We start from the raw sequence: 27,676 nt of genomic DNA, 5'->3' as shown, positions 1-27,676 counted from the left end.
CATAGCGGGCTGGATCCCAGGGAGAGTTGTTCCAAGTTTATATCGTTTTTTTGGTCCTGTCCCAGATCACATCAAAGGAGTAGCATGGAATCTCTGTTTAAATAAGATGTTGATATTAGGCCCTGCAAGGCTTTTTTTTTTATAAGAATCATCTAAATCTTTTTTGACTGGGAGGGGTACAACTGAGGCATCAAATTCATACATTACATTTACGTTTACATTTTGTCATTTAGCTGACACTTTTATCCAAAGCTAAGGGTCAGTGGCAATGTTCGTCAAATACTGTTGATCTTAAGTGTTCCACTCTGAGTGCATAGTAGTATATACCATATTAGCATGATTGGTAGTAGTATAGTAGCATAGTAGTAAGGTACATAATAGTACAGACAGTGGCTCCGGAGGTAGAGCAGTTGTCTTGTAATCGGAAGGTTCCCGGTTCGATTCCCGCTTTTCCCGGGCAGCGTGTCGAAGTGTCCTTGAGCAACACACTTAACCCGTAACTGCTTGCATGGTTGCCTCCGCCATCGGTGTGTGAATGTTCGAGTGAATGGGTGAATGTGAGGAACAAATTGTGAAGCGCTTTGGATGAAAGCTGCTGTATAAATATATATTTACCATTTAATTATTTTCTTAAAAAAAAATGTTGATCTACTTTTTCTCCCATTTTTCTATTTTTCTCCCATCCCAATTTCATATCGTCCAATTCTACCCTCCCCTGTCTCGAACTCTGTTAGGCCATGCCTCCCACAAGCTGGCTGCAATGTGGACGAAGCCTTACATCACGTGTCCCCTCCGGTACTCGAGGAGGCAGCCGTCACATCTTTTCACCTGCACAGCGCGATCTCTCAGCGTCGGGGGTCTGCATGGGAGGGACACGCCGCCCCCGTCGCTTCCTGATTCAGCTGCACAGGCGCACCAACCGACCTGTAGGAGTCGCTGTCCACAACGTCCGATCCCCACCCATCAGCTTCCCACCCCCTAATACTGCCAATTGTATTAGTATGAACGACCAGCCAAGCTGATAGCAATGCGGAGAGCTGGGCTCGAACCCAGCGTCTCCTGCATTGGTGGCGAGCGCCTTGCCCACTACACCACCTAGCCGCCCTTATTTTCTTTTTATTTATGTTAAACGGTAGGCCTAATATTCCCGTTTAAAAGATGGACCGCTACAAACAATGCAGGATCTCTTACCGTCCATGGCCGGGGGGGTCTGTTCCCCGTCGCTGCCCAGCCTGGCGGGCCTGATGCTGCCCGGGGACGCCTGGGTGGCGGCGCGGATCTTGGGCAGCGTCAGAGCCTCTCCGTGGTCCTGCAGCGCGTGCTCCCTCAGCAGGCTGATGGTCAGGGAGGAGAACGGGCACGACAAGCACTTGTAGGTGTGTTCACCTGAGAGGAAGAGACACACCTGTCTGAATACACCTGAGAGGAAGAGACACACCTGTCTGAATACACCTGAGAGGAAGAGACACACCCGTCTGAATACACCTGAGAGGAAGAGACACACCTGTCTGAATACACCTGAGAGGAAGAGACACACCTGTCTGAATACACCTGAGAGGAAGAGACACACCTGTCTGAATACACCTGAGAGGAAGAGACACACCCGTCTGAATACACCTGAGAGGAAGAGACACACCTGTCTGAATACACCTGAGAGGAAGAGACACACCTGTCTGAATACACCTGAGAGGAAGAGACACACCTGTCTGAATACACCTGAGAGGAAGAGACACACCTGTCTGAATACACCTGAGAGGAAGAGACACACCTGTCTGAATACACCTGAGAGGAAGAGACACACCTGTCTGAATACACCTGCATATAATCCTTCTATATACACACTATATACCTGTCTGAATACACCTGCATATAATCCTTCTATATACCTGTCTGAATACACCTGCATATAATCCTTCTATATACCTGTCTGAATACACCTGCATATAATCCTTCTATATACTTGTCCGAATACACCTGCATATAATCCATCTATATACCTGTCTGAATACACCTGCATATAATCCATCTATATACCTGTCTGAATACACCTGCATATAATCCATCTATATACCTGTCTGAATACACCTGCATATAATCCATCTATATACCTGTCTGAATACACCTGCATATAATCCATCTATATACCTGTCTGAATACACCTGCATATAATCCATCTATATACCTGTCTGAATACACCTGCATATAATCCTTCTATATACCTGTCTGAATACACCTGCATATAACCCTTCTATATACCTACTATATACCTGTCTGAATACACCTGCAAATCCGTCTATATACCTACTAGGGGTGTGGGGGGGGGAATCGATACGTAGTAGTATCGCGATACTTTGCGTGGCGATACTGTATCGATACAGGGACGCCAAGTATCGATATTTAATTATTCATAATTTTCTTTTGTATAAGGAAGTTGCATTGTTCATTTCAATACCTGTAATAGTACAGTAGTCCACACACACACACACACACACACACACACACACACACACACACACACACACACACACACACACACACATGTGCATTCAGTTAAGTTGGAATATGACTGTAATACAAACAGTTCAGTTTGTCAGGTACATGCAACACAGATTACAGTGTTTACATCTCTCTGCTTGAGAAAATACCATGTTCTGCAATAAAAATTATTGAAGTGAGATGAACAGACTGAACTTTATTGTATTAGATAAAACATGTTGACAAAGTTTTACTTTGCAGTTGAAAAAAGGTAATAAATAAAATGTGATACATTTATTATTTTTTTTGCTATACTCAGCGCATCGCGATATATTTAGTATCGCGATACTATCGTATCGTGACGCAAGTATCGCGATAGTATCGTATCGTGAGGTCTCTGGCGATTCCCACCCCTAATACCTACTATATACCTGTCTGAATACACCTGCAGATAATCCTTCTATATACCTACTATATACCTGTCTGAATACACCTGCAGATAATCCTTCTATATACCTGTCTGAATACACCTGCATATAATCATTCTATATACCTGTCTGAATACACCTGCATATAATTCTTCCATATACCTGTCTGAATACACCTGCATATAATCCTTCTATATACCTGTCTGAATACACCTGCATATAATCATTCTATATACCTGTCTGAATACACCTGCATATAATTCTTCCATATACCTGTCTGAATACACCTGCATATAATCCTTCTATATACCTGTCTGAATACACCTGCATATAATCATTCTATATACCTGTCTGAATACACCTGCATATAATCCTTCCATATACCTGTCTGAATACACCTGCATATAATCCTTCTATATACCTGTATGAATACACCTGCATATAATCCTTCTATATACCTACCATATACCTGTCTGAATACACCTGCATATAATCCTTCTATATACACACTATATACCTGTCTGAATACACCTGCATATAATCATTCTATATATCTACTATATACCTGTCTGAATACACCTGCATATAATTCTTCTATATACCTACTATACCCGTGTAAATACACCTGCAAATAATCCTTCTATATATCTACTGTATACCTGTCTGAATAAACCTGCATATAATCCTTATATATACCTACTTATATATCTGTCTGAATACACCTGCATACAATCCTTATATATACCTACTTATACACCGCATATAACCCATACAACTCTGTATGATAGCATGTCAAATGATGCTGTGTATATACCGTATATATATATTTATTCTTACCGTATATATATCCACATCTACCTGCATCATTTTTCGTGCTAAGAGTAAGAACCTACCAGCTTGTATTCAATGTCTCTTTCAACCAAGAGAAGGAAAGTATAATTTAAGAGGGTTGTGTATTCTTAAAACATATAAAAAGGTAAGAACTAATGTAAAAGCTAGATGTGTTTCAATTTTGGGAGTTCAATTGTGGAATAGTCTTAGTGACGGGTTGAAGTTGTGTACCTCTCAGGGAAGATTTAAAAAGGCCCTGAAGGATAAAATAATTCAGGAGTACAGTTTTGAGTAAAACATCAAATATTTATTTTCTCTTTTCTTTTTTCTCTTAAAGAAAAAAAGATTATATGTTGCAGCATATTTTAAATGTTTCTTTCTTATATTAAAGTATATTTAGTTTTTAAGAATTGTAAACGATAGGCAAAAATAAGCATGTGCTTCAGCCTATTCCTTTTTTCGGTCATTGAGTTTGGATTTTGTGTGTGAGCTTACTTTGAATATGTACATTTGTGATTTTTTCTTTTCCTTTTGAAAGTCCACACATGTGTGTTTTTGATTTATCTGTAAACAAAGACCGAAAATAAAACTATTGATCATCTTCATCATTATCACATCATTTTTACATATCTGTAGATACTTTATCTATATCTGATCTGTACATATCCCTTACCTACTCTTACTAGTTACACAGGAAGTACAGAGGGATTACACTCGGGAGTAGGGAGAGAGAAGAGATTAGCGCTCTCTCTCTCTCTCTCTCTCTCTCTCTCTCTCTCTCTCTCTCTCTCTCTCTCTCTCTCTCTCTCCCCCCCCCTAAGCAATGGATAAGACAAATCACACTATCAATATGTCTCGCTGGAATGTTTGCCTTCCGCTGCCAATTTGCATCAAATTCAAAACAGAGTGATGCACAAAATAACTTAAAAGAAAATAATAATTTAAAACAATGAATAAAGTGTGCATGAAATAATAGGGGAAAGAAAACGTTAGGAACTTGTTACATTCACCCACACAAGGGCTGAGTAATCACACACACACACACTCTCCCAGCTCTCTTTCTCTCTTGCCCCTTCCTCATCTCTCTCACCCCCCCCTCTCTCTCTCTATATCACACACACACACACACACACACACACACACACACACACACACACACACACACACACACACACACACACACACACACACACACACACACACACACACACACTTCAGAAACAAACATAGTATCAATGAGAGCATCAATAATACACCTGAGTGAAGTAAAAAAAAAAAAAAAAAAAAAAAAAAAAAAAAGTTAACCGTGAGTTTTAAAAAATAGTGCCGATCGGGCGATAACGCGTTAATACCGCGTTAACTTTGACAGCCTTAATATTTGTACATATTAATACTACAACTCTGTACATAGTGTGACATCACAACGGAACATGTTTGAGTTCCATTTGAATAATATAAACAATATGTTTGGCAAGGCTGTCCCCGAAGCCTGTTTTTGGGATTCAAACTTCGTCAGGGTTCTTCGAACGGACGTTCGAACCTTTGTTTTTAAAGATTTATTTTTTAGCGTTTATCGCTTTATTCTACTGGGCAGTCCAGTAGAGAGAGAGAGAGGTGAAACGGGAGACAGAGTGGGGGGAAGACATTCGGCAAATAACGACGGGTTTGGGAATCGAACCCGGGTCGGCCGTGCCGTGACTCAGCACGTTATGTGGTTCGCCACTGGGGCACCCGAACCTTCGTTTTTAATAAAAAAAATTAAATTATTATTTTTATAAATTATTTCATTTATCGTCAGGGTTTGAATCACTTTATTCAAATTGAGGATTTAGTTTGAGGATAAAAAAATAAATAAAAAATAAAAACAATTTTTTAAAACACCCGCCTGCCCAGCGGCCGAGACCTGCCCCTCCTCTTCAACTTCAGCTCCGTCGAGCTCTCTATTCAGCCCCAATTGAACTCCACGCTCATTCCTCCTCATGCTCGCGCACAGACATCACCTGCCTCACATGAGGGTAGTGTGTCAGACAGTCCCGCCCAGCCCAGCTCAGCTCCCTCAGGATCCCTCAACAACAGCACCTGAACACCCATCTTGCTGTCAACCCTTCTCCTGTCTCCCCCCCCCCCATATCCTATCCTCCCTCCCTTCCTCTACTATTCTCTTCTCTTCTCTCCTCTGCTATTATTCTCCCTCCCTCTCCTCTCCTGGCTCCAAACTTCTTAAAAAATAAACTAAATGAAGAGAGAGAGAATGAGAGAGAGAAACAACTATACAGGCACTCGACAAACCAATACTCAAGACATTGCTTATTCCTCCCTGGGATATTACCTGATTATGGGACACTGAGCTGAAGGAAGGTGTGCGTGTTGCAGTAACACACCAGTAGCCACACCTGGGCATGTGTTTGAGCCCAGTGGGGCCCTAGTCTTGCCCATATGGAACAGAGAAGCTAGGGATGGGAGTTGGCTCGAGATGCGGCGTTGGGGGGAAGGGCATCTACATGTTCTGTGGATCTAACAATAGGACTGTCTGTATTATAATCTCTAATAATTGACTTTTATCCCTTTTTATGTTCTATTTATTTGCATTAGGTAATTTTATGTGTGCCGATGGCTCTAGAATGGGCTGTGGATGGTTGAGACATGCGGGCCACGTCTTGGGGCCTGACCGATATCGACAATCATCCCACGTAGAGTTAGGAGCGGTCCGGTTTGCATGGTTTGTCGCTTGTAACATACATAAGCCCTAACAAACAGCTAGATGATCATTGCTTCAACTGATTCCTCAACGGATAGACTTGGAGAGTTATCCAGAGTTATCAGTGCTTTATATACTGTTGGAAATAGTGAACAAGGTAAGTGTCTAATGCTGTTTTTCTGAATACCGGTAGATATTAGATATACACTCATGTATATCTAGTGTAGATAATTAGATATATATGGTTAACGGGTACGTTAAATCAAATGTAACGTTGTCCGCAGAGTAGGTCGGTTGGAACGGAGAAAAAGTTACCGTTAGTTTGTATACAGCGCGAGCCACGTACGGAGAAAAAGTTACCTAGAATGTCCTCGTCTTGTCAACAAAGCACAGGGAGACAGCGGTCTCCGACCAGGGTCGCCTCAAGCCAGAGGTGATCCTGGACTACAACCGCTGCAAGGGGGCAGTGGACACCTTGGACAAGGTATTTATTATTTCTTTCTTTATTATTTTATAGTGCATGCCTGGTGTTGTGCTTTATTCAGGGTTTGTACACCTTTTCCAAGGCAAAATGCAAGCACTTTCAAGGTGCATTTTCAAGATTTTCCAGCATCTTATGCGGCTGTGGTAAATTAAATATTTACTCAAAATGATTATTTCACTTCTTCCATCACATTAAATCAGATGTTATTGTGCTATAAACAACCAAAATGATGTAGAGTTGGCATCATATATAACCTGGCTGAGCCGATGTGTTATGCAGTAACGTACTGTATATCTGTATGTCGTGTATGTTATAAATGTCATGATGAATTGAACATGGGGGACCCTGATGTAGGGCTGGGCGATATGGCCTCTAAATGATATTGCGATATTTTTTGGCCATATCACGATACACGATATATATCGCGATATTTTAACATTTCCTCTAAAGTAGTGATGCACCGATGTGAAAATTGTGGCCGATACCGATAACCGATATTAATATTGCTGTTCTGGCCGATACCGATATTTACTGATGTCGATATCTCTGTATAGAAAACACTTTTTTATGATAATCAAATAAAGAGCTATTTTCCAAAACGCATACTTTTTTTTACTTTTGTAACTTATTTTCAGAAATTACTGATATTTTGAAAATATTTAAGGCCAAAACATGCTAAAAAAAAACAAAAACAAAAAAAAGATTAATTATAAAAAAGAAAAAGAAAACGTTTTTTTTTTATTTTTATATCGGCCCTATCTTGATATCGGACCGATACCGATGTGTAAAAAAACTGCCATATCAGCCGATATTATATCGGCGGCCGATATATCGTGCATCACTACTCTAAAGCACTTACAAATTCTTGATTTAACCCTTTGATGCATACAGTCACGCCAATATGATGATTATAATAAGTCCCTGCAACATATGTTTGCATTATTAAACCATGAAGATGCTTTAAAAAATTATTTAATGAAAATTTACTAAGAGTAGTCTACTGACACAATAATAAAAAAGATTTACATCCAAGACCATTTATATAAAAACTCTTGGGTGCCTAAGACTTTTGCACAGTACTGTGTTTTCTATCCACTTTAGCCAAACACACATATATATATATATATGTGTGTATATACACTACTGTGAGAAAATAATAATCACACACAAAGGGATAATGGCTTATAGCAGACTTAATGATTTTAGAATATTTCAGATAATGAAATTAAATGTTTATATCATCAACTATCCAGTTAGTATTTATACTGTAACGTTTGGCTACTTTAAATCATTGAATGTAGAGATAGAGCGAGAGAGAGAGAGAGAGAGAGAGAGAGGGGGCGAGAACGGGCGAGAGCCCCCCCCCCCCGGGTTTTGTTCTAGGTTCGAGTTTTGATCGTCTAAGCTGCCGTAGGTGATGATGTCACACTCGAATGTAAACAGGAAGAGTTTAACACACGGAGATGACAACTGGATGATATAAAGAAACGAATAACCAATAAATATGAAGTTATGTTTAAACTTCTGTTGTCAAGCGTCGTCAATATAACCCACCCCCTTTCCTCACGAATGGAACTAGTGTTGTGGAGTCCGCTTTGAGCATTTTCCAGGGTTAGCAGCTAACGCTAGTTAGCTTAGCATAGTCCTCATGGATAACTTGGTTAGAAGCTAACGTTAGCCCATTGCTCGAGTTTGTAATTCCAATATTGTATTCTGCCTGTTACTTGACTATTTCGATTATTGAAGTGGTATTTTTATAACGAACATTTACGGAGACAGGTGTGGAGTCTTGTAGTCTCAAACTCGGCGAGCCAGGCCGAGACACGTTAATAACATCCATGCTCATTGGCTCACCTTTCATGTGGCTCGAAAGATGGTAAAGATCTGCAAGTCCTTTCTGCATATGTTGCACACGGCTACTCTGGGATTTTCTCCTCTTTTTAACCATGACTTATATTTTATATCTCCAAGCCAGAGCTCATTAAAACGACAGCCTCCCGGCATGTTGGCCGTGCGCGTGCTGTTCTCAGATGGCACAGGTAAAAAAAAACACTACGGGTCGAGCCCAGCCACATTTCATTTTGCGTGAAAGGCGAACGCAAAATAGGCTCGCTCGAGTCGCTCCGACTTATTTTATTTCTTTGTCTAAAAAACTAACTATTCAGTCAGATAGCGATTTATTATGAAAGTATAAAGTGCAATTACAATTTCAATAACTTTCCAGCACTTTATACACAATTCAAGCACATTTAAAACCTTGAAAACAGCACATTGAAATACAAGCATTTTCAAGGATTTCCAGCACCCGTACGAACCCTGTTTATTTATTTATTCTGTGCATTTATGCGATGGGCGACCCACAGGAACACACATGCACTGAGTCGCTGACGAAATGTTCTCTGCACTTCCATATGATGTGAATTTTTTATATATTTTTTTGTCTACAAAATGAAATTAAACATTTTATTTGGTTTCTCTCTTTTCTTTTGTTTCAGCTGGTAGGCACATACAGCTGCCGGAGGGGGACGCGTGGGAGGAGGTCCCTGCCCCAGGACAACCCTCGGACTAGGACCCCCTGAAAAAGGGGCCTGGTGAGGCCAACGAGGCCGCGGCATCGAGACCCCACCAGGCGGTGACTGGTGACACCACCCCCCACATCGCCAGCGTATCGGACAGGGCCCAAATCAAGTGAAGGCCCTTCCCCCCTTGGCACGCCGCTCTGAAGCACTCTTCTCAAGAGGCTACCCCCCCACAACACTGCGGGGCCAGTCAGCGTGCCCGGGAGACAACCCTCCGAGGAGGTTGATCCCTCAATCCAGGCAACAGGCCCCAAGAGCAGAACTCTACCTGTGCCGGAGCACTTCGGACTAGACAGGCGCCTAAAGGGTCTACTGCAAGAACAGTATCCCGGCGGAAGGGGTGTTCGGTATGCTGTGCACCATGTCACAACCTCCACGAACCCGACCCCGCCAATTCATCAAGCCAGCGGGTTCGAGGTTCAGAGAAGAGGCTGACACAATTGGCAGACGTCATGAAAGATGCGGGGGCATACTCTCGGGCAGACGGGGTCAGGCCCGGCCTCAACCCGAGAGTCGACTCTGCTACCAACACACCGGGGAACCAACCAACCCCCTATGTTTAGTTTAACAGGAGGCGGTTGTTCCCTTAACCCACAAAGAAAAACTCAGAAACATAACTGCGTGTATACACAGGCTGTACAAGCAGTACAAGTGTTTCAGCTTTCAAACGGTTAACCCAGGCCAACAGGTCGACAAGAACAAGTTCGGACCTGGGCCCGGCGGACCGGGACCTACACAGGGATGCCTAGAGGAGTTGACAGCAACCTCCCCGACAGCCCCCTCCCATCCCCGTCCTAGCAGGGAGGGAGGGGTGAAACAAATGGAGAAGGACCAAGCCCCCTAACACAGCACAAGGTACAACACAGTATGGACCAAGCACGTCACTGTTAAGGGCAACTCGTGGTGGCATACATATGACACACAGATCCACGACATCAAAACCTTCTGAGGTAGGTCTGCTTTTTGGTGGTAGTCAGATTAAATCCATTCTTAAACAGTTTTCTAGATACAAGCGTTAAGGTCAGATAGGTCAGTGACTAAATGTAATGATTTAGTAATCCTCTCTGGCTTGTTACTAAACACTAGGTCCATTTGGTCTTATCCTAGTTGGCCCTTTAATCATCTGAACAAAAGCAAATTTTTAGGGCTTTTCTACCACGTTTATCTTCCCAGTTTGTTGAAATCTCCCATCAAAAGTACTTCTTTATCAAAGTTGCACTCTCTAAGTATGGTGTGTTCAGCTGGTCAGAAAATATAGCTTTGGAGTCTGGTGATCGGTACAACCCTAGGAGGGTAAAGGACATTTGGGGAGACACTCTAATTCCTTATCTGAAAAGTGGATCTGGGTACAGTGGATGTTATCTTTAACATAAAACACCACACCTCCCCATCTCCCTTCAGGTCGCTCTAAATATATTATAGCCAGGTACAGTCAGAGCAGCAGCTGGGGAGTTATCATGAAGCCAGGGTTCAGAGAAAAATAAATAATCCAAATTTGATTCTAAGAGTAGTTGTTTAATCTGTTCATTTTTAGGGGTGATACTGGGTATGTTTAGGGGTCCCCCTGGAAGACCTTTAGGCTTGGCATGGGGGTCCCAGACCACTCTAGCATTATTAACAGACTAAACTTTTTTAGTTTTTTTTAATTGCTTCTTCAGATTGACAAAACAATAAAAATAAAAAACAATCTGGACATCCTGCAAAACTTGGTCCCAGCTTTTATTTGTGAAAATGTCTCAGAAACCCCTTTATCATCAATGTGGCTGTTATTAAATGTTGATTCAAGGTAATTTCTAACTTGAAGACTACCCTTGTGACCAGAATTCAAGGTTGAACCGTTTTAACACTATTTTCCTCAAATTTACCTGATTTTAGATTCTACTTTTGCTTAATGTATTTTTGGTCTTGACTTTTTACCTGGAGCAATCTTTTCAACTGAACGTACATCTTTGACCTTGTAAGCGCTTGTTTATAAAAATGTATTAAAGGAGAAAAAAAGTTTTATTTTTTTTGATCCACTTTTTCTCCCATTTTTTCTATATTTTCTCCCATCCCAATTTCGTATCATCCAATTCAACCCTCCCCTGTCACGGACGCTGTTTCTTGCCGGCTGCAATGTGGACTAAGTCATACATAGCACAAGTCCCCTCCGGTACTTGAGGTAACAGCAGTCGCATCTTTTCACCTGCGCAGCTCGATCTCTCAGTGGCGAGGAGTAACGCGTGGGAGGCTCACGCTGCCCCCGACACTTCCTGATTCTACTGCGCAGGCGCACCAACCGACCTGTAGGAGTCGCTGTCCACAACGCCCGATCCCCACCCATCAGTTTCCCACCCCCTAATACGGCCAATGTGTATTAGTACGGACAACCAGCTAAACTGAAAGCAAATGTGGAGCGCTGGGCTCGAACTGACCAGTGTCTCCAGCATTTCGTGGTGAGCGCCTTGCCCACTACGCCACGTAGCCGCCTGGAGAAAAAAAGTTTTTGATTTATTTCTTTTTTTTTATCTACTTTTTTCTCCCATTTTCTATTTTTCTCCCATCCCAATTTTCGTATCGTCCAATTCTACCCTCCCCTGTCTCGAACTCTGTTAGGCCATGCCTCCCACAAGCCGGCTGCAATGTGGACGAAGCCTTACATCACGTGTCCCCTCCGGTACTCGAGGAAGCAGCCGTCACATCTTTTCACCTGCACAGCGCGATCTCTCAGCGGCGGGGGTCTGCGTGGGTGGGCCACGCCGCCCCCGTCGCTTCCTGATTCTGCTGCGCAGGCGCACCAACCGACCTGTAGAAGTCGCTGTCCACAACGTCCGATCCCCACCCATCAGCTTTCCCACCCCTAACACTGCCAAAGTTTTTGATTTATTTCTCAGTGACTCATCAGGATAAATAAACAATGACAATGAAGTTTTGAATTCTCACATTTTACAATTGAGTCATTTAGCTGAGGCTTTTATCCAAAGATTGTGAACAGCATGTCACCAGGAGGTACATCTGTGGCAGCTAAGGGTCAGTGGCATTGTTCATCAAATAATATCAAGCTTGACTGTTACACTCTGAGTGCATAGTAGTATAGACATATTAGCAAGATAGGTAGTAGTATAATATTTTATTTCTTTATTATTTCAGATATTGTTTGAAGGTGTTTCTAGTCAACGGCAGAACATTTTCTAAAAAGTATCATTGTTGCACATACAAAGTAGGTTAAAATGTAATATTTAATTTTAATACTTCTTCTGAGTTAGTTACTTCTTCTAAGACATCAATTCACACCTTCCCAGTTCCCACTTATCTTGACGCTTACAATTCATCCATATTATTAGCTAATCGTACATTCTAATGAGAATATTTCAAAGTTGGGATCAATTAACTTTTTAATTCAAGATGTAGATTTTATTTTAAATATTGTACAAGTTCTGTCATGAAAAGGTTTTACTATCCAACCTAATGACAAGTAAATATGAATGGATGTTCTATCATCAGAAAGTAAACAATTTGTTTTGATTTTAATTTATTGAATTTAATAATGAATAAACACAATAATGACAAAATAGTTAGTTACTTGTGCAACAGGTTGCTCTGTAATTCTCATAAACCCACAAGCAGTTAGATGGTAGAAAAACCATCTAGAAAAAGACAATACATTGACAAAACATTACTCTAAAATAAACACTTCTTGTGAAAGTAAAAAAAAGTAAACATGGGGGAGCTCCAGTAGCTCACCGCGTACCTCGAACGCTATTTCGGCGTTGGGGACAACCGTGCGCGTCACGGATCTGGGGTAGCGAGTTCGACTCCCGGACAAGCCGTACTTTCTCAGAGTGTCTTTCCCCCCATCTATACCCCCATTCAACCTGTTTCTGTCGGTCATACTTGACCAGGAAAAAGCGATAAAAACGCGAAAAGAACCAGCTGACTGGTCAAAGTTTAAAAAAAGAAAAAAAAAGTAAACATGTCAACAATGTTGACAATATGCGTGACATTAGTTCAATACATCACTAGTGTGAAAAAAGAATCTACATCCAGCCCCAGCAGAGAGGGCAGATCAGCCTGCCCCAAGCACATTGGTTGCTTCCTTGTGTTGGAAGAGTCGTTTCCACCGTCCGCTCCTTTAGCAGGCTCTGGAGACAGCAGAATGTCTAGACTGTCCAGATCGATGTCTCCACTGTGTACAGAGCTGAACAACTCAGAGGAGTCGAAGTTGTATAGACCGTAGTCCATACTGCCAGAATTCAGAAAATGTTTAGGCATGGAGTGGGCAGAGCTACTGTCGTTCAGCATCAGAGGGATCTTTCTCTTCATGGCCAGAACTCTGGTCAACTTGTTGACAACTTTCTGATGCTGGGAGTCTTTTTGTTTCAGAATGTCAATTTCCCTCCACAAAGCCTTGTTCTCGTGTTTAATAGAGATGATCTGAGAGTCGCTGTTCTCCAGTTTTTCCTTCATCAGCTGAACATCACTGAGGATCTTAGACAGCTCCTCAGGAAACACCTTCAGCTCATCCTGCTTCAGATTGGACACATTGGTGACTTTGCGTTTGATGTTCTTCAGCTGCTGATCTTGTCCTCTGATGAAAGAAGGATGTTGGAACTCTGTGTCGTCGAACTCCTGTTTCACAAGAACCCCATGCTCGTGGATCACCTTACGGAATCCATATATGTTGAGTTGTCGTACGAAGCTGGCCATGTTGTTGTGTTTGAAAAACGTTGGAAGAACCTCCTTGGAGAAGCGACCGTGGTCAAATAGATGAAAACTATTTCCATTTGGGCTCCAGCAGATGAGAGGGTCAGTTTCTGGGTCTTCCACCAGTGTCCAAAGTTTGGTCAGAAAAGCTGGAACGCTGCTGCGGCTAACGACCACACCTCCAGATCCACCGCCGTGAAACGCCATGCTCCCAAAACGATAAGGATTCAATAAAACAAAGCCACCGTTCACAAGTCAACAGTCTGAGTTAGTTAGTCGATGCAGAATGAGAGAGAATTGAATATATATAGAACACAAATGTTCTAGAATGTTATATTATGACATCATACTGTGATATCACAAATCTTCTATAATGTTCTATATGACATCATACTGTGACATCACAAATCTTCTAGAATGTTCTATATGACATCATACTGTGACATCACAAATGTTCTATAATGTCCTACTATGACATAATTTTTTTTTACTTATTTTTTTTCATTCACGTATATATGTCTAAGGAAACCAACAGTTATAATCTTACGCATATATGTGAAAAGATATATATAAAATCTTTCAAAAATAAAGATTTTCCCCCCATAAAAACAGATAATTTCGATTTTTTTTCTTTTTTCTATAGCTACGAGTAATCGATTAATCTACATGTTCTGTGGATCTAACAATAGGACTGTCTGTATTATAATCTCTAATAATTGACTTTTATCCCTTTTTATGTTCTATTTATTTGCATTAGGTAATTTTATGTGTGCCGATGGCGCTGGCGAATGGGGATCTAGAATGGGCTGTGGGGTTGAGACATGCAGGCCACGTCTTGGGGCCTGACCGATATCGACAATCATCCGGCGTAGAGTTAGGAGCGGTCCGGTTTGCATGGTTTGTCGCTTGTAACATACATAAGCCCTAACAAACAGCTAGATGATCATTGCTTCAACTGATTCCTCAACGGATAGACTTGGTCCTTGGAGAGTTATCCAGAGTTATCAGTGCTTTATATACTGTTGGAAATAGTGAACAAGGTAAGTGTCTAATGCTGTTTTTCTGAATACCGGTAGATATTAGATATACACTTGTGTATATCTGAGTACTGCCGGCTGTATTTAGGCATGGAGTGGGCAGAGCTACTGTCGTTCAGCATCAGAGGGATCTTTCTCTTCATGGCCAGAACTCTGGTCAACTTGTTGACAACTTTCTGATGCTGGGAGTCTTTTTGTTTCAGAATGTCAATTTCCCTCCACAAAGCCTTGTTCTCGTGTTTAATAGAGATGATCTGAGAGTCGCTGTTCTCCAGTTTTTCCTTCATCAGCTGAACATCACTGAGGATCTTAGACAGCTCCTCAGGAAACACCTTCAGCTCATCCTGCTTCAGATTGGACACATTGGTGACTTTGCGTTTGATGTTCTTCAGCTGCTGATCTTGTCCTCTGATGAAAGAAGGATGTTGGAACTCTGTGTCGTCGAACTCCTGTTTCACAAGAACCCCATGCTCGTGGATCACCTTACGGAATCCATATATGTTGAGTTGTCGTACGAAGCTGGCCATGTTGTTGTGTTTGAAAAACGTTGGAAGAACCTCCTTGGAGAAGCGACCGTGGTCAAATAGATGAAAACTATTTCCATTTGGGCTCCAGCAGATGAGAGGGTCAGTTTCTGGGTCTTCCACCAGTGTCCAAAGTTTGGTCAGAAAAGCTGGAACGCTGCTGCGGCTAACGACCACACCTCCAGATCCACCGCCGTGAAACGCCATGCTCCCAAAACGATAAGGATTCAATAAAACAAAGCCACCGTTCACAAGTCAACAGTCTGTTAGTTAGTCGATGCAGAATGAGAGAGAATTGAATATATATAGAACACAAATGTTCTAGAATGTTATATTATGACATCATACTGTGATATCACAAATCTTCTATAATGTTCTATATGACATCATACTGTGACATCACAAATCTTCTAGAATGTTCTATATGACATCATACTGTGACATCACAAATGTTCTATAATGTCCTACTATGACATAATTTTTTTTTACTTATTTTTTTTCATTCACGTATATATGTCTAAGGAAACCAACAGTTATAATCTTACGCATATATGTGAAAAGATATATATAAAATCTTTCAAAAATAAAGATTTTCCCCCCATAAAAACAGATAATTTCGATTTTTTTTCTTTTTTCTATAGCTACGAGTAATCGATTAATCTACATGTTCTGTGGATCTAACAATAGGACTGTCTGTATTATAATCTCTAATAATTGACTTTTATCCCTTTTTATGTTCTATTTATTTGCATTAGGTAATTTTATGTGTGCCGATGGCGCTGGCGAATGGGGATCTAGAATGGGCTGTGGGGTTGAGACATGCAGGCCACGTCTTGGGGCCTGACCGATATCAACAATCATCCGGCGTAGAGTTAGGAGCGGTCCGGTTTGCATGGTTTGTCGCTTGTAACATACATAAGCCCTAACAAACAGCTAGATGATCATTGCTTCAACTGATTCCTCAACGGATAGACTTGGTCCTTGGAGAGTTATCCAGAGTTATCAGTGCTTTATATACTGTTGGAAATAGTGAACAAGGTAAGTGTCTAATGCTGTTTTTCTGAATACCGGTAGATATTAGATATACACTTGTGTATATCTGAGTACTGCCGGCTGTATTTAGGCATGGAGTGGGCAGAGCTACTGTCGTTCAGCATCAGAGGGATCTTTCTCTTCATGGCCAGAACTCTGGTCAACTTGTTGACAACTTTCTGATGCTGGGAGTCTTTTTGTTTCAGAATGTCAATTTCCCTCCACAAAGCCTTGTTCTCGTGTTTAATAGAGATGATCTGAGAGTCGCTGTTCTCCAGTTTTTCCTTCATCAGCTGAACATCACTGAGGATCTTAGACAGCTCCTCAGGAAACACCTTCAGCTCATCCTGCTTCAGATTGGACACATTGGTGACTTTGCGTTTGATGTTCTTCAGCTGCTGATCTTGTCCTCTGATGAAAGAAGGATGTTGGAACTCTGTGTCGTCGAACTCCTGTTTCACAAGAACCCCATGCTCGTGGATCACCTTACGGAATCCATATATGTTGAGTTGTCGTACGAAGCTGGCCATGTTGTTGTGTTTGAAAAACGTTGGAAGAACCTCCTTGGAGAAGCGACCGTGGTCAAATAGATGAAAACTATTTCCATTTGGGCTCCAGCAGATGAGAGGGTCAGTTTCTGGGTCTTCCACCAGTGTCCAAAGTTTGGTCAGAAAAGCTGGAACGCTGCTGCGGCTAACGACCACACCTCCAGATCCACCGCCGTGAAACGCCATGCTCCCAAAACGATAAGGATTCAATAAAACAAAGCCACCGTTCACAAGTCAACAGTCTGAGTTAGTTAGTCGATGCAGAATGAGAGAGAATTGAATATATATAGAACACAAATGTTCTAGAATGTTATATTATGACATCATACTGTGATATCACAAATCTTCTATAATGTTCTATATGACATCATACTGTGACATCACAAATCTTCTAGAATGTTCTATATGACATCATACTGTGACATCACAAATGTTCTATAATGTCCTACTATGACATAATTTTTTTTTACTTATTTTTTTTCATTCACGTATATATGTCTAAGGAAACCAACAGTTATAATCTTACGCATATATGTGAAAAGATATATATAAAATCTTTCAAAAATAAAGATTTTCCCCCCATAAAAACAGATAATTTCGATTTTTTTTCTTTTTTCTATAGCTACGAGTAATCGATTAATCTACATGTTCTGTGGATCTAACAATAGGACTGTCTGTATTATAATCTCTAATAATTGACTTTTATCCCTTTTTATGTTCTATTTATTTGCATTAGGTAATTTTATGTGTGCCGATGGCGCTGGCGAATGGGGATCTAGAATGGGCTGTGGGGTTGAGACATGCAGGCCACGTCTTGGGGCCTGACCGATATCGACAATCATCCGGCGTAGAGTTAGGAGCGGTCCGGTTTGCATGGTTTGTCGCTTGTAACATACATAAGCCCTAACAAACAGCTAGATGATCATTGCTTCAACTGATTCCTCAACGGATAGACTTGGTCCTTGGAGAGTTATCCAGAGTTATCAGTGCTTTATATACTGTTGGAAATAGTGAACAAGGTAAGTGTCTAATGCTGTTTTTCTGAATACCGGTAGATATTAGATATACACTTGTGTATATCTGAGTACTGCCGGCTGTATTTAGGCATGGAGTGGGCAGAGCTACTGTCGTTCAGCATCAGAGGGATCTTTCTCTTCATGCCCAGAACTCTGTTCAACTTGTTGACAACTTTCTGCTGCTGGGAGTCTTTCTGTTTCAGACTGTCAATTTCCCTCCACAAAGCCTCGTTCTCGTGTTTAATAGAGATGATCTTAGAGTCGCTGTTCTCCTGTTTTCCCTTCATCAGCTGAACATCACTGAGGATCTTAGACTCCTCCTCAGGAAACACCTTCAGCTCATCCTGCTTCAGATTGGACACATTGGTGACTTTACGTTTGATGTTCTTCAGCAGCTGATCTTGTCCTCTGATGAAATAAGGATGTTGGAACTCTGTGTGGTCTAACTCCTGTTTCACAAGAACCCCATGGTCGTGGACCACCTTACGGAATCCATATATGTTGAGTTGTCGTACGAAGCTGGCCATTTTGTTGTGCTTGAAAAACTTTGGAAGAACCTCCTTGGAGAAGCGACCGTGGTCAAATAGATGAAAACTAGTTCCATTTGGGCTCCAGCAGATGAGAGGGTCAGTTTCTGGGTCTTCCACCAGTGTCCAAAGTTTGGTCAGGAAAGCTGGAACGCTGCTGCGGCTAACGACCACACCTCCAGATCCACCGCCGTGAACCTCCATGCTCCCAAAACGACAAGGATTCAATAAAACAAAGCCACCGTTCACAAGTCAACAGTCTGAGTTAGTTAGTAGATGCAGAATGAGATCTTCTTCTTCTTCTTCTTTAGAATTTCCGGCAGTGTAGACGCATCGTGGCGTATTACTGCCCTTTTGATGAGCTCTTCTTCTTCTTCTTCTTTCTTCTTTTGAATTTCCCGCAGGCGTATTACTGCCCTCCTCAGTTCTTATACTACGCTAGTGGTATGGTTTCCATAGTTAGGCCTCTGGTAAATCAACTTTTGATTGTTTACCCTCTTCTTCTTCTCATCTTCAAAACACATTACTATCGACTCTATCTCCTTCTTCTCTGCTCCTCTTGCCTGTCCAATACTAATAAATACAATAACGCTATATCCTCTGATACAACTCTGACGCGTGCAGAAATGTCAGCACTGACTCTGTGATCAGCTGGTGGTTTTCATTATCCATGCCAAAGAAAGATTTAAGAGAGAAGGAAGAGACTCCCAACTCTACCAGACTTTTATAAAATATGTCCCTCTCTTTCCTATACCTTTCACATTCTAGGAAAACATGCCCGACAGTTTCAGTCTCTCCACATTCACACCGCCCATCTGGATGTTTTCCCACAATGCACAAGGTACTGTTCAACCCACAGTGTCCCAGCCTCAATCTACACATCTTCACCCCATCACTCCTAGACCCATATCCATCCACCTTGATTTTGACCCGAGGCTGCAGAGAGAAATAGTGCCTTCCCTTGGTCCCCTTTTCCCACTCAGCCTGCCACTCAGCCTCAACTCCTTTCTTTATCTTCTCTCTGAGTTCTACTCTTCCCATTGAAATGCCTATCTCTTCCTCCCTTCCCAGGCTCTGTTTGGCAAGGGAGTCAGCCATCTCATTTCCCGCAATCCCAGCATGCCCCGGAACCCAACAAAACTCCACTGACCAGCCTGCCTTCGCAATCCTATATAAAACCAACATTATTTCCTGAATGAGATCAGGGCGAGCTTTAGACCCACCTGCACTCAGAGCCATCAGTGCAGCAGCCGAGTCAGAACATATAATCACCTGGCTTGGTCCCACTTCCTCCACCCACCACAATGCCCAGAGAATGGCAAGCAACTCTGTCACAAACACAGAGCTGCCATCAGATATTCTCTGTCCCTTACCGATCCCTAACCGAGGCACACACCACCCAAAGCCTGCCCTCTCACTTTCAGGATCCACAGAGCCATCAGTGAAAACCTCCAGAGACCCTGAGCCCAAAAGGAACCTCTCTATTTCTCCCACAATCTCGCCCTTATCCTCCTCCATCAAGAACCTAAATTCAATGACTCGATCAGGAACTAGCCAAAATGGCACTGACAGCCAACAAGTGTGCTCCGCAACCCCCACCTGATGCAATCTCAACTTCCTGGCCCACTGATCAATACTGGACAAAAAAGGCTTATACTTATCCCCATCTCCTGAAAGTAAACACCTAGCTGGGAAGGACAGACTAGTCCCACTCAATTTTGCCCAGTACTGTAGCCCTAACTTTACTCTCCTCAGGTTTAAGGGCAACTCCCCCATTTCCACCAATAGTGTTGGAACTGGGGTGGTCTTAAAAGCTCCACAACAGATTCTCAGAGCCTTGCACTGAAGCACATCCAGCTTTCGTAAATAGACTTGGCCGCAGAGCCGTACACAAAACAGCCATAGTCAATTGCTGACCTGATCATCGCCTGATATATCATGCACATGGTCTCTCTATCCGCTCCCCACCCAGAGAATTGTTGAATATATATAGAACACAAATGTTCTAGAATGTTCTATTATGACAACATACTGTGACATCACAAATGTTCTAGAATGTTCTATATGACATCATACTGTGACATCACAAATGTTCTAGAATGTCCTACTATGACATTTTTGTTTACTTATTTTTGTTCATTCACGTATATATGTCTAAGGAAACCAACAAACAGTTATAATCTTACACATATATGTGAAAAGATATATATAAAAAAAAGTTAATAAAAATTTATAATTTCGATTTTATTCTTTTTTTTATATAGCTACAATTACTCACGCCCATCCCTAGTACATACGTACATCTGATTAACACTATTACTCAGTAGTACTAATTTATATATTCTATACCCAATTGAATCACCTGTACATTGTAAACTATTGCACTTTACTGTTTACATTTGCACTCTGGTTGGATGCCAAACTTTGTTGTGCTGTACTTGACAATGATGATGACAATACATTTGAATCTAATCTAAACGCCGTGAGAATCACCATCACCTCACTTGTCACGCAGCGCAACATTGAAAAGCACAAAGAGATCGACTTTGTCTCTGTGGGCGTTTGGGTGAAGACCTACGAATGAACGTTGTACTACAGACCGGTGGTCATATTCTGTGTGAAGGAAAAACAGTGTTGTGATTCATAAGTGAAAACTGAACTTGATATAATGGAATAAACAGACTCATTTCATATTCCATCAATGTTGAGAGAAGGAGGACCCATATGGTATTTGAACCCTTTCACTACCACACTACCAAAGGGTTAACCCTTTCACTGCGACAATAGAGAGGTTAACCCTTTCACTACCACACTACAGACGGTGAACGGTTTGGTAAAAGGACAGCACTGCCGCACCAATCTAACCAATACTGAAGAAGCCAGCGAGTCCGGCTCTCGGGCTACAAAACATGACGAATCTGCCTCTGTGTCCAATTTTCTATTTTTTGACACATTTTGATGATGACCAGTCAGGCAACCCATTCAAGGGCAAATTGATGGCCTTGATAGCGGCCTGAACAGAACCCTGCCACCAGCGCTCAGACAGAGGGCCACTGACACTCGTTTTCTGCTGCTCTACCCTTGAATGACTTTAGCACCTTATCGAGAGAAGCAGCGTTCACATGCCGTGTGCTATGGATTCCATAGCACACACACACACACACGCACACACACAGACACACAGACACACACTTACACACAGACATATACAAATACACACACACACACACACACACACACACACACACACACACACACACACACCTACACACACAGGGCTGGGCGATATGGCCTAAAAATAAAATCCCTGATTATTTTTTTTTAATCCGATTTACGATTTTAATCGATTTTTTTCTCTTGAGAGCAAATGTTTCTTATTTTTTTTATTTGACACAAACAAATGATCAAACCAAGATGAATGTCCCTATTGGGATTAATAAAGTGCTAATCTAACTTTCACCTAACATCACTTTTTGTAAAATAAAAGGTGACTAAAAAAAATAAATAAAAAAAACGTATATTTATTTTGGAAAATCGATTTAAATTTGTCAAAATCGTCCTAAATCATTAATTCGAATTAATCGAAATATCGATTAATCGCCCAGCCCTACTACACACACACACACACACACACACACACACACACTGTCCTCAGCCTATTACCTGGGATACAATCAAAAGCATACACAGGCAAAGGACGGAGACAAGGTGCGTGAGATTCGATGCCCAACAGAGGGAACACAATGTTTTGACAAAGAATAAAAGGGGAACGCAAATGAAAGACACCGTCCTCCGCTCTCTCTCCAGACGTAATCACGACTCTAAATTGATTTTTGTTCAAGTCAATCATCCGCAGGCGATTGTTGAATCTGACTGGTATGTCTCTCCAATCAGAGACAGACGAATAGTATTCATGTCTGCGGCTTTTGAAAAGTGGTCTCTTCCCTATTGTCACTCCTAATGATTGACTCTCTTGCTCTCTCTCTCTTTTTCTCTCTCTCTTTTTCTCTCTCTCTTTCTCTTGCTCTCTCGCATGCACTCAACTCACGTGTCATTCATTCATTCATTCTCTCTCTCTCTCTCTCTCTCTCTCTCTCTCTCTCTCCCCCTCCCCTCTCTCTCTCTCTCTCTCTCTCTCTCTCTCTCTCTCTCTCTCTCTCTCTGCCTCTCCCTCTCGCGGGGCTTCGCTGCTCTTGGCCGTCTGTCTCTATGTCTTGTCTTTGCAATCAATTTCTGCCGTCTGGTCCCTTCAAAAAACATGAAACATATGAGGCATGGGATCACATCAAAAGAGGGCAGCGGCATGCATTCCATTTTGTGGTACAGGCCTCTCTCTCCTGTTATATTTCTAAAACAGACATCCGTTGACATAATAATGGTAGGGTTTGGTGTCCACAGATATCTGCTCTGGATCAAAGACATCACATCTGACACCAGTGGGGTCTATCTGCACACTGATTGTGGGCTGCTTGTTTGATCTGGACCCAAATAGTCTTTGATTCAGAGAAAAAAAGAAGAAAAAAATGCTTTCTTCTCAGAACTCCTGGTTCAGTGCAAATGAGCGCGATGAAGCACTTTAGCCTTTTCTCGAAACCCAGCCCCCTTTTCCTGATCTTCCACAACAAACCATCAAACGATAAACAAACACGCAAATGTTGGTCCAAAGGAAGCGAGGGTTTTGATTGGAGGATCAAGAAAAGAGGGCAGGGCTTGAGATAGGTCAATAAAGGTACACATCCTTGAAGATTGTCCATCTGTCAATCATACTTTGTTCCTCCCTTTCCTTTTGGACTGGTTATGTGTTCACACTCAGGGAAGTATCACATGTGTATGGCCTGTGTGTGTGTGTGTGTGCGTGTGCGTGCGTGTATTGGTATGTGTGTGCACATCAATGTGTGTGTGTGTGTGTTGTGTGTGTGTGTGTGTGTGTGTGTGTGTGTGTGTACCTCAATTATGTGGAAAATCAGGACAATTCACACTCACAAAATCAGGACACGCTACCAAATCAGGAAATTTTTGACATCCTGTTTGACAAGCTATTGTAGTGTGATGGTTAAGATTAGGATTAGTTATATACATGTCCCCATATTTCACACAAACATTTATGTGTGTGTGTGTGTGTGTACTGTGTGTGTGTGTGTGTGTGTGTGTGTGTGTGTGTACGTGTGGTTGCATGTGTGTCATTGTGTATATTTGTGTGTTTATGTTGGTGTTCATATACGATCGATAGATTGATTTATTATTACATTTTTGTGCCAAACCCTCACCAAAATGACTGTTTCAGTGTATATACATAACAACGTATTCTGCTTTCTCTCACAAACTTGGCAAATGTGTATGTGTATGTGTATTTGTATGTGTGTATCTGTGTGTGTGTGTGTGTTTGTGTGTATCTGTTTGTGTGTGTGTGTTTGTGTGTATGTGTTGTGTGTGTGTGTGTGTGTTTGTGTGTATGTGTGTGTGAGTGTGTGTGTGTGTGTATATCTGTGTGTGTGTGTGTGTGTGTATGTATAGTGTGTGTGTGTGTGTGTGTGTGTGTGTGTGTGTGTGTGTGTGTGTGTGTGTGTGCGTGTGTGTGTGTGTGTGCGTGCTGGTTTACCTGCATGTGCTTTGTGCAGGTGGCTCTTAAGGCGACTCAAGTAGGCAGACTTAAAGGGACAGAGTTTGCATTTGAAGGGCTTGTTGTGACCGTGGTGAGACTGCACATGTCGGTCCAGACTGGTGAGGAAAGCGAGAGAGACAACACATACAACAGGACGAGTGAATGAGAGAGTGTGAGAGAGACAACACACACAACAGGACGAGTGAGTGAGAAAGAGAGAGAGAGAGAGACAACACACACAACAGGACGAGAGTGAGAGAGTGAGAAAGATATAGGAAGATCAGAGAATAAAAAAGAGGGTGAGAGAGAGAGAGAGAGAGAGAGAGAGAGAGAGAGAGAGAGAGAGAGAGCGAGAGAAAGAGAGAGAGAAAGAGGGGGATAGAGGAAAAGGGAGGGAGGAAGAGAGAGAGAGAAAGAAAGAGAGGGATAAGGAGAGAGGGAGAAAGAGAAAAAGAGGAAGATCAGAGAAGATAAGAGAATAAAAGAGAGGGTGAGAGAGGGAGGAGTGAGAGAGAAAGAGAGGGAGAGAGGGAGAGAAAAAGAGAGAGGGGGGAGAGAGAGAGAGAGAAAGAGAGAGATAGGGGTGAGGGTGGGAGGAAGAGAGAGAGAGAGAGAGAGAGAGAAAGAGAGAGAGAGAGAGAGAGAGAGAGAGAGCGAGAGAGAGAGAGAGAGAGAGAAGGGGGGGGGAGAGAGAGAGGGAGATCAGAGAAGATAAGAGAATAAAAGAAGAGAGGGTGATGAAAAGAAGACAAAGGGATCGCAAGTAATGAGTGGAACAGAAGAGAAGACAGTGACAAGAGGAGAGAACAGAGAGAGAGAGAGAGAGAGAGGGAGAGAGAGAGACATGTTCCATGACGTGCACTTTGATGGTGTCTACAGTGGGACATCCAGCAGTGTCTACGTCTGCCGTCCGTTCTGTTTACCCGACAACAAGCAGCAGACACATCCAACGACTACAGAACAGGGAACCGTGGGGTGAACTCATCTACCCACAATTCCCCCTGGTGAGAGTGAGTGTGCGAGGGCCTGTGGGGACCGCGGCGGTGTTTTTAATGCCAGCCTCCTAGGTGGCATGGGAACGAACGCGCCTTCTTTCTGGGTCAGGGCACAGGCAGTACAGAGGGATTACACTCGGGAGTAGGGAGAGAGAAGAGATGAGGTCTGTCTCTCACTCTCTCTCTCCCCCCCCCCCCTCTCTCCTCTCTCCCCCTAAGCAATGGATAAGACAAATCACACTATCAATATGTCTCGGCCGGGATGTTTGCCTTCCGCTGCCAGTCTCAAAGGGTGGAGGCGGAGACATCTTTGGAGTAAATGTAAGATTCAAAGAGATTTTCTTTTGATAGAACAAACAGAATATATAGCGAAACTATACTACGGCTGCACGTGTGGAGCTTAAAGCATCTGGAGGATTTAGAGCGTGGCCATTTGAAGAAATGAGTTTCAAATGAAATCCAGGAATACATATTGTACATAATGTTGACTGACTGAGGTGAGTTTACTTGCAATAACACAGTGGAATAATAGAAGACATAGTGGAAGCGCTGGACGGACAGAAACTCTTCATCTCTCCTGTACTCAGGGTTCCCACAGACATTGCAAAATGAAAATCAAGGACTTTCAAGTATCTTTCCAAGCACAATTTTTCATTTAAAAAGGGAATTTAAAAGGATCCAATTCACTTTTAAATGCGTTTTTTTTTTATTGAAAGAAAATCTGATATTTATGGCTTAAAACCAATTTCCGACAATTAGTTACACTTTAGATAAAGAAATAATGCAATTTCTTGATTCAGAACAATTTGATCATGGATGAACAAAACATTCAATTTGAATTTCAAGGTACTTTTTAAGCACCTTGTTAAAAAATTGGCTGTTTTCAAGGAATTCCAGGCCTTGACTTTTTTTGTAAACAAATCAGCACTTCAAGCACCTCAAGGGCCTTGTGCGAACCCTGTGCACTTACTTGTGTCTGAAGGGCGAGACGAACTGGCAGTACTGGCAGCTGTACTTGTCCTCCCTGCTGAACATGGCCATGGCGGAGTGGCTCCTCTCGTGGGACCGCAGGCCCTGCATGGACATGAAGACCCGGTCGCACTGGGCACACGGGTGGCCCCCCGCCGTGAGGCGCTGCTTCAGCTGGCCCCCCGACACCACCGCCCTCGCCGCCGCCACCAGGGCCGCTGCCCTGCCTCCTCCTCCATCCGTCCGTGCTTCCGTCGTCTCCATGGCAACAGTACCACCACCGGCGGCGACCACCAGCGGGCCCGTGGTTGCCGTGGCGGCGGTCTCCAGGCAGTCGGCCTCCGCGGCGGCCGCGTCGTCCGGCTCCAGCTCTCCGTTAGCGAGGCTCTGCGGCGGGGGGAGGGACAGCGGCACCTCGCTGACTTCCTGCTGCAGGAGGAAGAAGAGAGGGGACACGTGGAGGTCACCTTTCTACCAGGGGTGTAAAGTACTTGAGTAATTGTACTTTGTTACAATACTTAAGTACTGTTTTGGGGGATTTGTACTTTACTCAAGTATTATTAGGTTTGTATACTTGTACTTTTACTCAATTACATTTCAGAGAAAAAAAACATACTTTTTACTCTTTACATTTAAAATGCAGACCTACAAAGTACAAATCTCGCAGGTCCAACCATTTTAATTAGTATATTTGTTTTTCTGGGCGAACTAACGCTAACGTTATTAATCCTGCGGCCGCTCTTTATTTAAAAACAGCCAATCAAATCCCCATCAATGGAAAATTAACCCGCCCATACCCATGCTGATTGGTCCTTGTGCAAGACTAGAAAGCGGGGATCTTTGATTAAACACCTGCTATCAGAATAATAAAGACAGTCAGAGTGACAAGCTACAGAAGATGGCCACAAACGATAGTACGAGTGATGAAACGTACATTTTCATTGCCCCGGAATAAAAACAAGTTTTTAGTACATAAGTACATCTAAAAGTAGAAACTTTTTTACTTTTACTCAAGTGTGTTTTTAGCCAGATACTCAGACGACTTTTACTTGAGTACGATTTTTTAGACGGTACCCATACTTTCACCTAAGTATAATTTCTGGGTACTTTTTACACCCCTGCTTTCTATACATGTGGAGAGGGATTTCAAACGAGGAGGAATATTGACTTAAGTTGAGGTCGCATGCGAGAGTTTTCATCGCGACCAAAATGTCATGGCTATTCAGCCCCTCAAGTCAGATCGATGGA

The 27,676-nt window shown here is 42.4% G+C and overlaps 1 protein-coding gene across 3 annotated transcripts in view; it reads right to left on the bottom strand.

The window, feature by feature from the left end:
- znf462 (zinc finger protein 462) overlaps window positions 1-27,676 on the bottom strand; it is a 95,445-nt gene that overhangs the window by 29,532 nt on the left and 38,237 nt on the right. For all 3 annotated transcript variants that reach the window (XM_084325303.1, XM_084325305.1, XM_084325304.1), the window contains exons 5-7: window positions 26,430-26,857; window positions 24,462-24,580; window positions 1,192-1,386 (exon numbers count right to left, since the gene is read on the bottom strand). In XM_084325303.1, the coding sequence (XP_084181429.1) occupies window positions 1,192-1,386; window positions 24,462-24,580; window positions 26,430-26,857 (742 nt within the window). The remainder of the gene's footprint in view (window positions 1-1,191; window positions 1,387-24,461; window positions 24,581-26,429; window positions 26,858-27,676) is intronic.

Source organism: Notolepis coatsorum (assembly GCF_963971535.1).
Source record: "Notolepis coatsorum genome assembly, chromosome: 11".
NCBI lineage: Eukaryota > Metazoa > Chordata > Actinopteri > Aulopiformes > Paralepididae > Notolepis > Notolepis coatsorum.
The sequence above is the reverse complement of the archived record's forward strand: the minus strand, read 5'-3'. Positions and strand labels throughout refer to the sequence as shown.